The 15,824-nt window shown below is 41.0% G+C and overlaps 1 protein-coding gene across 21 annotated transcripts in view; it reads left to right on the forward strand.

The window, feature by feature from the left end:
• The window catches only part of ADGRL3 (adhesion G protein-coupled receptor L3), a 1,249,649-nt gene that overhangs the window by 1,111,463 nt on the left and 122,362 nt on the right, over positions 1 to 15,824 (forward strand). For 5 of the 21 annotated variants that reach the window (XM_077272389.1, XM_077272408.1, XM_077272435.1 and 2 more), the window contains one exon: positions 5,748 to 6,419. The exons of the other annotated variants lie outside the window; for them this stretch is intronic. In XM_077272389.1, coding sequence (XP_077128504.1) covers positions 5,748 to 5,811 — 64 coding nt within the window. In that variant the 3' untranslated portion in view covers positions 5,812 to 6,419. Of the gene's footprint in view, positions 1 to 5,747; positions 6,420 to 15,824 lie in introns of those variants that run through there. 21 annotated transcript variants of the gene reach the window in all.

Raw genomic sequence — 15,824 nt, forward strand, 5'->3', positions numbered from 1 at the left:
AGACAGCCGTAAACGGCGCTGCAAGGCCCAAAAACCCTCCTCTACTTTATCCTATGTAGTGTTTTTCCACAAATTAGCTGGAGACGGGTGGAAAGACACTAATAGGATTTTTTTAAATTAATTAGCAGCAGACTACAGTACTTGAAAAAAAATTAAAATTGATTTGGCGGTATGACGCAGTGAACAACCCTGAGCTGGAGACAACCAGGCTATAGCTGCTCACAGACTACAGGGCGAGCTGCAGTCACACGGAGACCGTGCAGACAGCCGTAAACGGCGCTGCAAGGCCCAAAAACCCTCCTCTACTTTATCCTATGTAGTGTTTTTCCACAAATTAGCTGGAGACGGGTGGAAAGACACTAATAGGATTTTTTTAAATTAATTAACAGCAGACTACAGTACTTGAAAAAAAATTAAAATTGATTTGGCGGTATGACGCAGTGAACAACCCTGAGCTGGAGACAACCAAGCTACGGCTGCTCACAGACTACAGGGCGAGCTGCAGTCACACGGAGACCGTGCAGACAGCCGTAAACGGCGCTGCAAGGCCCAAAAACCCTCCTCTACTTTATCCTATGTAGTGTTTTTCCACAAATTAGATGGAGACGGGTGGAAAGACACTAATAGGAATTATTTGAAAAAATGTGCAGCAGCCTGCACTACTTCAAAAAAAAAAAAAAAAAAGGACAGTATGAGGCAATGAACCACCCTCCCTGAACTGAATACAACCAGCTATGGATGGCCTATGTGGCTGCACTCAGACTAGAGAGTGGGCTGCACTCACACACACACACACAGAGAGACCTTGCAGATCGCTGTGAAAACAGCGCTACAAGGCAAAAGCAAGGTGAATAGTAGGTGAACACAGCGGTTGCTAAATTAGCCTTTGGAAAGCACAAAGAAGCAAATCGCTATCTCTAAACTGTCCCTCAGTCAGCAAACAGCGTCCTGTCACTAACTGAATTCACAGCAGAGTGATCGCAAAATGGCGCCAGCGACTTTTAAACTGCATCATGACATCATTTCAGCAGCCAATCACAGCCTTGCCAGTACTTTCATGCCCTCCATGCTAAACAGGATGTGCCCACACTTGGAATCTTTCTCATTGGCTGAATTTCTGAATTTTGAATCATGGAACTTCCGATTCCGGTATCCGATACGCGCCAAGTATCGGAATCCCGGTATCGGAATTCCGATACCGCTAGTATCGGCCGATACCCGATACTTGCGGTATCGGAATGCTCAACACTAGTTAGGAGATGAAGAGGATAATGATCCCCTTTCTGTTGTCAGTGTTTGGTGGGAAGAGTTGGAGGAAGCAAGCGTGAATGCTACCCCACCACCAACACAACACATACTTGGGGCAGCACCATCGCTCAGTTGTTAGCACTGCAGCCTTGCAGCGCTGGTTCAAATCCAACCAAGGACAACATCTACAAGGAGTTTGTATGTTCTCCCCGTGTTTGTGTTGGTTTCCTCCGGGTACACCGGTTTCTTCCAAAATTTCAAAGACATACTAACAGGGAATTTAAATTGTGAGCCCCAATAGGGACAGTGATGAAAATGTGTGCAAAAACTGTAAAGCGCTGCGGAATATGTTGGCGCTATATAAATAAAGAGGTCATTATCATCATCATTGGATCTCATGGAAGCGCCCAACACATGAGCACCTTTTTGCTGCACTATCTGCAACATGATGCCCGTATTCTTAGGATTAGAAATAGTTCTGACTACTGGGTTTCCACTCTGTTAGGTCCACAGTACAAAAGTACATTTAGCCAGATGCTTCCCCCCGGAAAGGGATGTGCATGCTGGAGTATCGAAACACGCTTGTAGACAATCTTAAGAGTCCTTTTCTCCGAGACAGCAGTGAGTTACACAGTGTGCATCGCAGTTATAGACTTCCAACCTCGGGAACGTAGAGTCAACACAAAAAATATTAGCAGCAGCAGTATAAATGGCATAAGCAATTTCTGTGTGTTGTTTCACACATTTTTTAGACCAGCCCATGCACCAGCAGAATAAAGTACAATAGACACATTAATGGCTGGAGTGGATGGTGCAATATCAATGCCATCAGGCGGGATTTGGACCCTTTTACATTTTGGTCTTCAAAAATGAAAGAATGGCCTAAGCTCGCCTGTCACACCTTGGAGGTTTTGTCATGCTATTACAGCTAGTGTTCTCTCAGAACGTTTATTCGGCGCTGCTGGTGGTGTCCTGATGGATAAGTGCATCCAACTGACCCCTGAAAGTGTAGTCCGCCTAACTTTCATCAAGATGAACAAGTCATGGATCTTCAAGGACTTTTGCACCTCAGTCACAGACTGGGCAGACTAGGCGATAGTGTAGTTTTTAGTGTGATGCATTGATCTTGCGTTTTTACAGTCTGTGACACCTTTGTCGTGGCTTCTGTGCCTGCTGTTGCTACTGCTGCTGATGTTACAAACAATTTTTTTAAATTTGGAGATTCAAAGTTGGGTCTCCATCCAGTGAGTTGCCTGTAGTGGAAGGGTTCTCAGAGCACCATTATGCTATTTCTACTGTGAAGAAATTGATGCCACATTAGTGGTGTATGACAATAATTTTTGGAAATGTGGTGACTCAAACTTGGGTCTCCATCTGGTGGGTTGCCTGTTTTGGAAGGGGTGTCAGAGGCCCATGATACTACTTCTTTTTGGAAATTTATTGAAGATATTCACATTTTGGCCATAAAAAACAGCAGCAGCAGAGGTGTTTGCTATAACACTCAGTTCAGCTGTAATCCCCCTCCTCACACAAAGACTACCAGGAGAGGTAAGCTGAAAGTTTTTGTAATTACACTCAGGTCTGCTGTACTCTACACAGTAGCTGCAAAGAGCATAGAGGAGAACAGGGCTGTCTTTCTTTACATCTCGAAAGGAGAAAGCATGTTCTTCTGACATTCTGGGGGTGAGCTCTCCCTTTCCATGACACCTTCTGCTTATGATTGGTCAATGTCAAGCAGGTGAAATAGTACAAGCCCCCAAAGACAAATCTCTGGAAATGACCAGTTGGGATTTTCATAAATTATTACAGAAACCTTTACAAGCTAATTTCTCCACAAACATCCTAAATGGTCACCTTGATTCTGTGGAATGGCTTTTAAGAATTTTTTTTAATCAAAATTTTGTTAAATAATTATTTATGTTATTTTTATGCACTAGTGCTATTTAGGGTATTTGCTAATTTTGTTTTTATCGTAGGTTTTGTCTGTATAGTGGCCAGTGTGAACATGTGTCTACACATTGTATGCATATCCGCGTATATTCCAGTTAATCTCTTTAGGTTCTAGGTATGAAATGACCCATTTCTTAATGATTTTGACCTTCTTAATTCAAATCTGACATTGAAAATGTTTAATTGGCTCTTGTTTCTATGATGTCAAAGAGTTTTCCTTTTACTGCTACATATAATTACTGTAGAAAAGTTTCAGTACTTTGAAATGTTATTTTTGCAAAAAATCTAAATACAGAATATTTTGTTATGCCAATTTTCTCATTTATTTAAAGGAAATTTAGCAACAATTCAAATAACTAAAACATGTCTAAACACTATTGCGAATTATAAACAGTTACAGAAATTGCACTACAAAATTTTTGTCCTCATTAGGTGGCAACTCTTTTTTGCTTGTCTTTTGTACTCCTGCATCCAATAATCACTTACAATTGTCCAACGGTAATCTGCAACCATAGATGGACTCCATTTTCTTTGATATCTTTTCTCCATAGCCGCAATATCTTGGTGAAATCTCTCACCGTGCCTGTTGCTCACTCCTCCGCAGTTTGGTGGAAAAAGTGTAGATGTGAATGTAAGAAATTAATCTTTAAGGACATATAACAGCAAAGATCTTTATATATTTTAGGGAGATTTTCCACCAACTCTTTTTAGTTATCTGTTCTTGCGTTTCCCCCAAAAAAGTTACCCCAATGCGATTGCTACCCATGCAGCCTTTTCCTTGCCTTGCAGCAAACAGAGAAGCTCTTCATCTTGAAGAAGCTTACAAACCTGAGGTCTAACAAAGACTCCTTCATTTATCTTTGCTTCACTAAACATTGGAAATGTATCAATGAGATACTTGAATGCTTTTGCATTTTTATCAGTTGCCTTTACAAAATTCTTCACTAGGCCCAACTTCATATGCAATGGTGGTAACAAAATTTTATGTGGGTCAACAAGTGCTGGACATTTTCACTCCCTGACTGAAGTAAATGTCAGTGAGGCCACTCTCTTTTATTGTAGTGATATTCTCTTGTTTGAATATCCCACTAATGCAGAAAGTAGCAGTACTTTGTGTATTCGCCCTGGAGACCAAGCAAGAGCGTAACCACCTTAAGTCACCACAGAGGGGTTACAAATATTGCTCATAGTTCAGGCACCTTAACAGCTGTTTCCTGTTGTCATAGGTTTCTTTCTTGTAGGCTGCATAACCAACTAGAATTGCCATTATGCAGCAAGAAGACTTTTACGTTTTAGAAAAATCGATGAAAAGCCTCCATTCCTCTGGATTATACATAGTTACATAGGTTGAAAAAAGACTTATGTCCATAAGTTCACCCTTTCTTCACCAATTCTACATTTTGTCTCTAAATTAACTATAACCCATAATGTTATGTGTATTGAGGAAATCATACACCCTTTTTTAAGTGTCTGCCATTACTACCTCTTGTGGTAGGGCATTCCACATTCTGACTGCTCTAACTGTAAAGAACCCATTCCTATTTAGCAGCTGGAATCGCCTTTCTTTCATCCGTAATGAGCTCCCTCTGGTCCTATGTATGGTCTTTGGAAGGAATAAGTCATGTGCCAGTCCTTTGTACTTACCACACATGTAAATGAGAACTTCTCTGAGGTGTCTTTTTTTCTAAGCTAAACAAGCCCAAATTTTTACATTGTCTCATCATACGAGAGGCCTTCCATCCCTTGTAATAATCTAGTTCCCTGCCTTCGAACTGACTATTAATAGCTGAATATCCTTTTTAAAATGTGGAGCCCAAAACTAGATCCCAAATTCTAGATGCAGCCTCACAAGTGATTTATAAAGGAGTAAAAACAGTACTGCTTCTCAGCTTACATGTAACCAGAATACCCAAATCCTTCTCCTGTTCTGTAGACCCGGGGATACTCCCATTTAATGTATTTTAGCAATAGGATTACTCTGTCCTAGGTGCATTACTCTACATTTATCTACATTAAATCTCATTTGCCAAGTGTTTGCCCATTCAGACATCTTATCCAGATTGTTTTGCAATATCTTAAAGTCAACGTCAGATTCTAATATCCTACATAGTTTGGTGTCGTCAGCAAAGACTGACGGTTTACACTCAATCCAATCTTCTAGGTCATTAATAAAGAGGTTAAAAATAATCGATCCTAGTGCAAATCGATGCGGTACCCAACTGCTGACTATACCATATTTAGAGAATGTACCATTTATGACGACTCTTTGTTTCCTGTCATTTAGCCAATTCTTTACCCATCTGCATATAGTTTCCCCTAGTCGCTGCTTCTGTAGCTTCAGTATAAGGCTATTGTGTGGTACAGTATCAAATGCCTTTGCAAAGTCCAGATAAATCAATGCCAACATCCAGATTGGCTGCATTGCCAACATCCAGGTTTGCACTTACCTCTTCATAGAAATCCAACATGTTAGTTAGACATGACTAATTATTCATGAATTCGTACTGGTTGTCATTTATTATATTATTCTTTGCAATATATCTCTGCAGGTCATCTCTTATAATGCCCTCAAAAACTTTGCACACTGCTGATGTCAAACTAACCGGACGGTAGTTGCCTGGATCCACCTTCTTACCTTTCTTAAATATCGGTATCACGTGAGCCATCTTCCAGTACTGTGGCACCACCCCTGTTACAAGAGAGTCTAAGAATATGGGATACATCGGTCTGTCAATTACTGAGCTCAATTCACTCAGTATCCATGGATGAATGCCATCTGGGCCTGGGGATTTGTCAATGTTTAAATTGCTCAGACGTAGGTGTACTTCTTGTGTTAAACTAGTTACATCAGGTGGTGAACTTTGATTTTTGCCTGTTGAATGATCCCTGGAACAGTCATTTCATTGGTGTGCACAGATGAAAGTGCCTGTTTAATATCTCAGCCTTTTCTTTGTCCTCTATAATTATCTTATTATCATCTTTTAAGGGGTCAATACCATCTGTTTTTTTCTTTTTAGCATTTATGTATTTATTACATTTTTGGGGATTTATTTTTAATGTTGCTGGCGATTTGTTTCTCTGTACATAGCTTGGCTAGCTTGATTTATTTTTTACATTTCTTATTGAAATCTTTATACTCCTGAAATGCAGTTTATGTATCCTCGGCCTTCAAGCTTTTGAATGCCCTTTGTTTTTATCTTATTAAACTATGTACTGTCTTATTTATCCATAGTCGTTTCTTTTTATTCCTGGACATTTTATTACCAGAAGGTATAAGTTTTCTACAGGGTTCTAGTAGTATATCCTAAAAAACACCCCCATTTATGTTCAGTATCCCCAGGTTCCGTGACATGGTCTCAGTCAACACTGTTAAGCTCTTCCCTTAGTTTGCTGAAATCAGCTTTCCTAAAGTTACAGGCTTTTGCATTTCCTCTTTTGAGTGTTTGATTGAAAATTACATTGAAAGTTACCATGTTATGGTCACTGCTTCCCAAATGCTCCCAGACCTGTAGATCTGAAATTGTATCTGGTCTATTTCACAGAACCAAATCCAGCAGATTATCTGTCCTGGTTGGTTCCTCTACCAACTGAGAGAGGTAATTGTCTTGAATTACTGATAAGAATTTACAGCTATTAGCAATACTCAAAGATTCTATGTCCCATTGAATGTTTGGATAGTTAAAAAAAAAAACACATAATGATGACCATTTTATTATTTGCTGCCTTTATAATTTGTTGCAGCATTTCATCCTCCACCTGTCTGCTATAGTAGGAGATTTGTAGCAAACTCTAATTAGCAGCTTTCGATTATTGCTATCTCCATTTACATTTACCTATACTGACTCCCCATTGAGGTGCAGCCCATCCCTACAGCCAGTCCCTACAGAGTCAGCCCAGTTCTCCACAAATCCAAACCCTTCCTTCCTGCACCACTTATCTCCCTAAACTCCCACTGTCTTTCTAGTGTCACTGGCAGTATTTCTGAAAACACAACCTTGGAGGTCCTTGCCTTCAGCTTTTCTCTTAGTTCCTTGTAATCATTTTTAAGGACCTTCCACCTCCCTCTAACTTTGTCTTTGGTACCAATGTGTACCATGACCGCAGGGTTTTCCCAGCCTTACTCAGCAATCTGTCTATGCGATACACAATATGTTGAACCCGAGCACCTGCAAGACAACACTGTTCGTTATTCACTGTCTCAGTGACAGATTACCCTGTCTGTTCTCCTAATTATAGACTGTCCCCCTAATTATCTGTCCTCCTAATTATCGACCTAATTATATACCACCAAAAAACAACATCTGTCTGGCCTTTGCTGCACTCCTATTTCCCTCCTTCCTATAGGAGTTGTTTTTCTGGTTGCTAGGAGCAGCGTCCTGCTGTAGTGATCCGAGTTCTGGGCTTGCATTCCTAATATAAGCTAAACAGGCATATTTACTAGATTGTGCCAGATCAGGACAGAGCTCCCTGGCATTTTCCCCCCTACCCCTTCTTGTAACTGTCACCCACATACGAACTTCTGAGTCCTGATCTTCCCCACCTCCTTCATATCTCGGGCCCCAGCCAGCGCATGCTCAGTGAGCTCTAAACTCATCTCCCTGTTTGTAATGCCAGCTGCACATTTCAATCCATTACCTGGGCTTCCAAACATGTAACTCACTGACATTGAGCGGATATTATCACCCTCAAATGGCTGTCCAAGACATGCATACATCTCACAAGATGAACACCTGGTAGAATTGTCCATGGAGCACACACTAAATGGGGATAAATAGTGCCGATAAAAGCAGAAAAACTGTGGAAAACTAGTAAGAAAAACTCCAAACTATTATGTTGTGTTAAACTATGATATTTGGTTTACCTATGCACTTACCTGCTGCCCTGCACTTAAAATGCAGCCCTGGCTTCTCCCAGCAGCCTTGCTTAGAGTATCTGGCACTTGTAGTCCTCCAACCAGCAAGCACAGGTGTAGCTGATAGAAGGGACTAGAAACTTATCTTCAGAGCTTCCATTAAACTCTTGATGTTGTTGCATGACAAAAGATCACCCTCCATGAAGAAGTATTGGACAAGATCTTTATCAAAGTTGTAGAACAAAGAAATTTGAACATCACCCACTAGAAGATTCCATTGTTGTAGCCTGACTGTAGCCTGAAACCAAGAACTCCGCCTTACTCGGGCAGATGCAAATCTCTAACAAAATCGTTCAGTTCACTTTCTGTTATACGATGTCATTCAGTTGAGGTTGCTGACAGAAAATCTGGGCCGTGAGAGGAAGATGCTTCATGACACCAAGCACCCTCTTCTTCTTCACTTGACTCAACTGAAAATGTTTCCTGTGCTTTTGGATCTGGAAGTTCTTCTGAATGTGGTACTAGGCGTATTGCAGATGGAATGTTTGGATACTGTAAAGTCTACGGCTTCTTCCTTGAAACTCCTTTCCTAATGGGAGGCACTATGCAGAAATAGCCTTCGGGATTGTGATCGGTTGGCACTCACCAGACAAAAGGCAAAGATTGCCTTTTTCCATGCAACCACTGGATAAGATGTGATGCACATCTATCGCAGCATATGTGTGGAGCCCAACTCTTCTCATGATCTCCTATTTTGCAACCAAAATACAAGTTGTAGGCTTTCTTTATCATGTTAATCAAGTTTCACCTTTGTAAAGCAAAAGTAATTTCACCACATATGTAGCAAAAACTATTTGCTTTGTTAATGCAAGAACAAGGCATATCTGAAAAAAGATATAGAAACCTGTCAATATGCTAAGAAAGTAAGCTAAGAAATCCTAAAACTGTATAACTTACACAGAGAGCATTTACAAATGTAGGTGATGTAACTGTAATGATTATGTCTTCAGAGCTGAGTTGGCTTTTATTGATTGATCACCCTAAGATGATAGAATACCGAAGGCTCAATAGACTAGATAGATGATGAAACAGACTAGCTACTAACAATGCAATAATGATGATAAAATAATAAGGACACAATTTTTCTATAAGTCTGCATGAAAGGTATAATAAGGAATTAGAACCTTCTCTGGATCTTGAAAATTAGAACCAGCAAATTTTAGCATCATATTTTTTTCAGGACCACAAAATTAGTTAAGTTTAACTGTTTACGACTTTGAATCAATTTGGCTGTAGAACAGTGTAATTAATGATTACTTCATGTCCCAAAACAAGAGGGGATTGTCCGCCTACAATGTCACCTTTTGTCAGAGAACCGTAAGTAAAATAGGAAAGATTAAGGTTAATATGTGAAGATTTAACATTCATGAAGCTTAAAAATGAATGAATTTATTTCAGTGTAATTGAATTTTCCTTGAGTTTTACAAAAAATTGTATTGTCTAATAATCCTTGCCTCTTCTTTTACCCTTCCCCGTTGTATGCATTCTTTTTGGCCTCTTCACTCCAAGCCTTGGCTGCGACTTGACTAGGCCTTTGAAGTCACTGCACACCATGTTGTTGCAGCACAAGTTGATGACATTACAACGTGTGTTGCCTGAGTGATAGCATGGGTGCTCAGTAAGGTTAGAGGTCTAGTCAAGCCAGAAACCATGGCCTGGAGTAAAGAGGCTGAAGTGTATGGGTGCAACAAGGTAAGAGGAAAAGATCAAGCACAGAGTACAGGATGATGGGCTGTAGGGACAGCGAGACAGGTGAGTGGTTAGGTGAGTATTATTTTTTTTTGCATTAACTATGCTCTGGGGTCTTGAGAGATCCCAGAACAAAAAGGAGATCCAATAATCATCAAATAACTTTGCTGTAAATGAAACTTCCTTTCAAAATCTACATGATTTGATGAATTTGAATCTCAGCAGTTTCGATCATTTCAAGTGAAGCCAGTTTGGTCATCATGCACATGGTGGATGACTACTTTTATCAGCCAATATCTTTTCTAATTATTTTATGTGAAGAATAGTGTTGAGCATTCCGATACTGCAAATATCGGGTATCGGCCGATATTTGCTGTATCGGAATTCCGATACCAAGTTCCGATATTTTTGCGATATCGGAAATCGGAATCGGAAGTGTGCGGTGCGTATGGTTCCCAGGGTCTGGAGGAGAGGAGACTCTCCTTCAGGCCCTGGGATCCATATTCATGTAAAAAATAAATAATTAAAATTAAAAATATGGATATACTCACCCGTCCGGCGGACCCTGGACCTTAGCGGTGTAACCGGCAGCCTCTGTTCCTAAGAATGCAGGGAGTGAAGGACCTGCGATGACGTCGCGGCTTGTGATTGGTCGCGTGAGCGGTCACATGAGCGGTCATGCGACCAATCACAAGCCGCGACGTCATCGAAGGTCTTTCACCCCCTGCATTCTTAGGAAAGGAGGCAGACGCTTGGACCGGTGAGAGCCGGGGCAGCGGGGGGTGAGTATATCAATATTTTTTATTTTTATTCTTTATTTTATACATGAATATGGATCCCAGGGCCTGAAGGAGAGTTTCTTCTCCTTCAGACCCTGGGAACCATTCCGATATTTTGTGTCCCATTGATATGCATTGGTATCGGGTATCGGTATCGGCGATATCCGATATTTTTTGGATATCGGCCGATCCAATCCGATACCGATACCTTTGCATATCGGAAGGTATCGCTCAACACTAGTGAAGAAGCATAACTTGAAAAAGAATGAAAACTCCCCCCCCTCCCCATGCATTCTGTGGCAGAATTCAATGGTTCAGTTTGTTTACAGTAATACCAAATCTATTTTTTGTCAATGTTCTACTATTCTTTCATGATATTAGCACATGTTCTGTAAAAAAATATATATATATTTATTTTTTATTTAATTCATGAACTGATTTTCACAGTTTATTTAATAATCTATTTTGGTGGGGGTGGAGGTTATGTGAAGAATGAAAGAAAAGCATTTCAGCTGCAGACTTCTGGGTTTTTCAAATTCATATGGGGTTTACAATGGGTACGGAAAGTATTCAGACCCCTTTAAATTTTTCACTCTTTGTTTCATTGCAGCCATTTGGTCAATTCAAAAAAGTTCATTTTTTCTCATTAATGTACACTCTGAACCCCATCTTGACTGAAAAAAACAAATGTAGAAAGTTTTGCAAATTTAAAAAAAAAGAAAAACTGAAATATCACATGGCCATATGTATTCAGACCCTTTGCTCAGTATTGAGTAGAAGCACCCTTTTTGAGCTAGTACAGCCATGAGTCTTCTTGGAAATGATGCAACAAGTTTTTCACACCTGGAAAATGAAAAATGTAATGGGGTCTGAATACTTTCCGTACCCACTGTATATACTGTAGCATGCTGCCTTATTATATGTATTGCTGTGCTGTTACAGTTGTGACATTTACTTTTTTGCCAAATAAAACCACTTTTTTATGAAAAGCTTTCTGTTATTTATTTTTTTATTACCCGTCAGTAGGCTTTTAGGCCCCAAAATATTATTATCACAGTTAGGTACATTCTCCAGAGCTGCAGACATCTTGTGCAGGTGCTGTAATTTCCATAAGCAGTGCATGTACTGTAAGGTCATAATGATGTGGTCAGAGCCAGACTATTTATTGTATCTGCACATGTGCTGTCCGAGGAAATGAGAGCGCCTGCGTGAGTCATTCTTTTTGACCTGCACCTTCGGCTGACATCTCTTTCCTGTGAGTAGCACATGCGCAGATCGTGCGAGAGCCGAACTATTCATCATCATGAAGTTACTGTGCATTCACCCTGACAATGATGGCACTTAGGCAAGAAGTCTGATGGGGGAGCAGATCACAGCAAAGAGTGACCAGTCAATAAAAGGCCAGAAGGTGCCACCGGGAGGACAAAGAGGCCAGAGAAGCTGGAGACATGTAAAGTGCAGGCCAAAATGAGTTCCTAGTCACAACTGTAACCCCTAAAAGTTACAATATTGCCCATGAAATAGAATGTACTCTTCACAAAAAGTTAATTAAAGCTGATGATGGCAGACTATGATTAAGAATATGGCAGTTTGAAATGCGCAAGATAGACTGGACATATTCCCGGGAATTGTTCTCTTTTTTTTGCCGTTTTAATGCATTTGTAAATAAACTTATTATTTTTAATCAAATTTCCCGAGACCTGCTGCTGGATACTGACCTCTACATGGTGGTACATAGTAGTATATCAATATGTTTTTCCCAAAAATGCTCACTCAGAAAGGATGGAGGCTAGTATGAAACACGCGTCAGGAGGTCTGGTGATAACTATGTGCTCACTTATCCTATATATTCTCTATGTTCCTATATGGTTAGTATGCTTGTCTAACTTTTAGTTCTTATATGTCTTTAAAATAATTGCTGCATTCATTGCACTTGTGTTAATCTGTACTAACTGAATGAGCCTATCTACTTGTATATCATTACTATTTATGTGTATATATAGTTTCAATACTTGTACTACTGTGGTTGCTTCTTTCCTAACTACTCGACTGGGAGAAGACATTACTCTTATTTATACATTATCTACACATATTGGTGTTCTTTCGTAATCTCCCCACTGGGGGAGACATTACCATAATACATATATACACATGGATTATGATTACAATGATCATTGGGTCAGGATGATATAGAATCATTTCTTAATATTGTTTTCTATTTATTTATTTCATGCATCTCTCCATGTGAGTTATAATAGGTTTTAAAAAAATATGTATTTATTCTATGGAGAATTGCTGATAGTTCCAGACATAGAGTGAGCATTTTTATAAAAAAAAACATATTGATATACTACTGTGTACCACCAGCATGTCTGTCTCTGCAGTATAACCTTTTCTAATGTGTTTTAAAATGTATTTGTGCATGTATTTATCTAATAAAAATTACTATCTAGATTTTTGTGAGTAGGGGAATTATTTGGGGAATAGGTATGAATCGGCAAACAAGTGTAATGAATCTAAAATGGGTTCTTTGACAATTCTATCTCCAAGCATTGTTTTTTATAGCCCTCTAATTATAATTTGTTGGGTTACAATTGCAGATGTGTTTGATTACAGTGCATCATTTTCCGCTGCAGTGGTCTTCGGCTTCTCCCATCTCTTTCTGTATTCCCTTGTGCCAGTTCTACAGTACTGTACTGTATACTCAGTAAAGATACAAATAGGCCCTGCTCTAGAAATGCGATACAATTCTATATGAGAGCATTAAAGGGAATCTGTCACCCCAATTTTTGCCTATAAGATACAGCCACCGCCATCAGAGGCTTACTACAGCATTCTGTAATGCTATAGATAAGTGGAGCGCCCCCAGACGCAGGGCCCCGGGGTACTCGGTACCAGGCTTCTCTGTCTCAGTTCTGGGGTTGTCACGGTGGCTAGGCCCGGTCCGTGACCCTGCTAAGGGGCGTCCAATGAAAGGTGTAGGTGGTGGTGCGTGGTGCAGGTCGCGGTGAATAACGAGGACACAGGGTTGCAGTCTCTTTACCTCTTTACTGAAGGCTTCAAGATCCTCAATCCAGAGTACTGTTAACAGGGTTGGCTGAGACCGGCCGGTCCGATGGCACCTCCAGAGCTCCCTTTGCAGGTGGAAATCTGTGCCTACCTTCTAGCGCCTGTGTGTTGTAGTACTTCCCTGCTGAGCACCACGGGATAGTCCTCACAACTGTTGTGTCTGTTTCTGATGTTCTTTCCCACAACTTATATCTGTTCTGATGTTCTTCTCCGTCCCCCAGATGATATGGCTAGGACGCACCCGTATGATGGGTAGGCCTGGAGTTCTTCCGGGACCCTAGTGACGCCCCTCTCCCACAGTTGCCCCCTATGTCTGCTTAGGCGATTTAGGTGAGACAGCCAACCTATAATTAACTGTCCTGCCGTTGGTTTGAAGTAATGCTTGGAGCCCAATACTTCCTCGGCGTTCCGGCCACCGGCTACGCGCCTCAGTAGGATGTTGCCTCGATCTTACGGCACGATTCCTACTGGTGTTATCTCCTTTTTTGCTTTGATCTCGTTTCTCACTCTTCACAATAAACCTCGCTTCTTGTTCTTTCTTGAGATACCGCCGCGATGTAGTGCAGGCGCGGTTCCTTAATGTTCTGTCTTGTTCGCTAGGCCTCTGTCAGGATCCCACCCCTGACAGGGACCCCCCTGAATCGTCCCCCCGCAACACCCTCTGCCACAGGATGTTGCCTGGTTCCAACCCAGTCAGCTTCTGTCTAACTTTCTATCCAACCCCCAGTTTTACCAGATTGTGAGGAGTGGTCTAATGCATAGTGCCCTTTGCTCCCCCTGGAGGCCAGACTATGAAGTGTATTGGTGTCTGTGATACCTGGTCAGGTGAACTCCTTAAGTGCCATCAGAAGTACCATCACTCCCCTTAGCGGCGGAGCGTCAGTACTGCAACGACCAGGACTCTGGGATGCTGCACTCCCCCTAGGTTAAATCCAGTACTCCCGGACTGGGAAGAAAACAACAATACATATCAGCAAAAAGACATACAATTTTTGAAATGCAATGAACAAGTGATAAGCAATAATAATAACAGTGCTTCCCTTTATGGGAGGTGAGGACTCTTAAACGTTACAAACAAAACATGGTTAAACATCTTAAATAACACACTATAAATAACTTCTATTACCCAGCCGGGTATTCTACTAAGTGCAAATTCTGAACAATAATTTAACTTTGCCTCTAAGGACGTATAAGCTGGATCCACTAAAGGCTTACTATAAAACTCTCTAAATATAAATGAACTCTTCTTCATCTCTCTCTTCTAAGTACAATATTTTCTTCTTACTCTCTGATTTGTCTTATGCAGGACCGCCTGTCTATCTGCCCAGGCCTACTGCCTCTTTTCTTAGTACAGGATCACTGAGCCATCCCTTTATGGCTCCTAGGAGGTCTCACCCACTAACCCCTACGGGTTCACTTCCTGTCTTCAATTTCTAACCACATTATCAAACATTCTCTATAACTAACTAGCTGGCTACATATAACTTGTTATGTAAAACATTATTACTGTTCACTTTCTTTTAAGGCAACATTGTATATTAGGTGCAACTGGTGAACATCCCCTTTAAGAGGGAACCAAGTCTCTTCGAGGTAGTGCAACTGCTCAAGTTGCAAGTCCGTGTAAGGCAGGAACTCCGGTACTGTTTCCAGGAAAAGATTCTTCGCAAAGAGTCCCTTTTCTTGTAAAACCAGTAGGGGGCACCCTTAATAGGGTGCAAACTATTTACAACACAGTTTGTGAACCATTCACCGTCCATGATTCGGCAGTCTTTTCAAAATAGGGGGGGTAAAGGAGCAAAAAGGAAAACAAATGGGAGTGGAGTACATATTCATAAGTTTAATGAGCGGTCCCACGTGACCGCTGTACAGGGGAAGAGCGGCGGCAGCTGGAGACAGTGTGACGGGCAGGGGGAGCGTCAGGATCGCCGGGACTAGGTAAGTATGCCTCAGCGCCCTCACCCGCCGACCCTGCCACAGACCGTGACTCGAGTATAAGCCGAGAGGGGCACTTTCAGCCCAAAAATTTGGGCTGAAAATCTCGGCTTATACTCGAGTATATACGGTATACCAAGAAAAATAATTTCAGAACTTTTTCCACCTTATATGTCACATATAGGCCACTTTCACACGTTTAATATTTGGTCAGTATTATACTTCAGTATTTTGAAGTCAAAACC

This window comes from Ranitomeya variabilis, chromosome 1, assembly GCF_051348905.1.
Source record: "Ranitomeya variabilis isolate aRanVar5 chromosome 1, aRanVar5.hap1, whole genome shotgun sequence".
Taxonomy (NCBI): Eukaryota; Metazoa; Chordata; class Amphibia; order Anura; family Dendrobatidae; genus Ranitomeya; species Ranitomeya variabilis.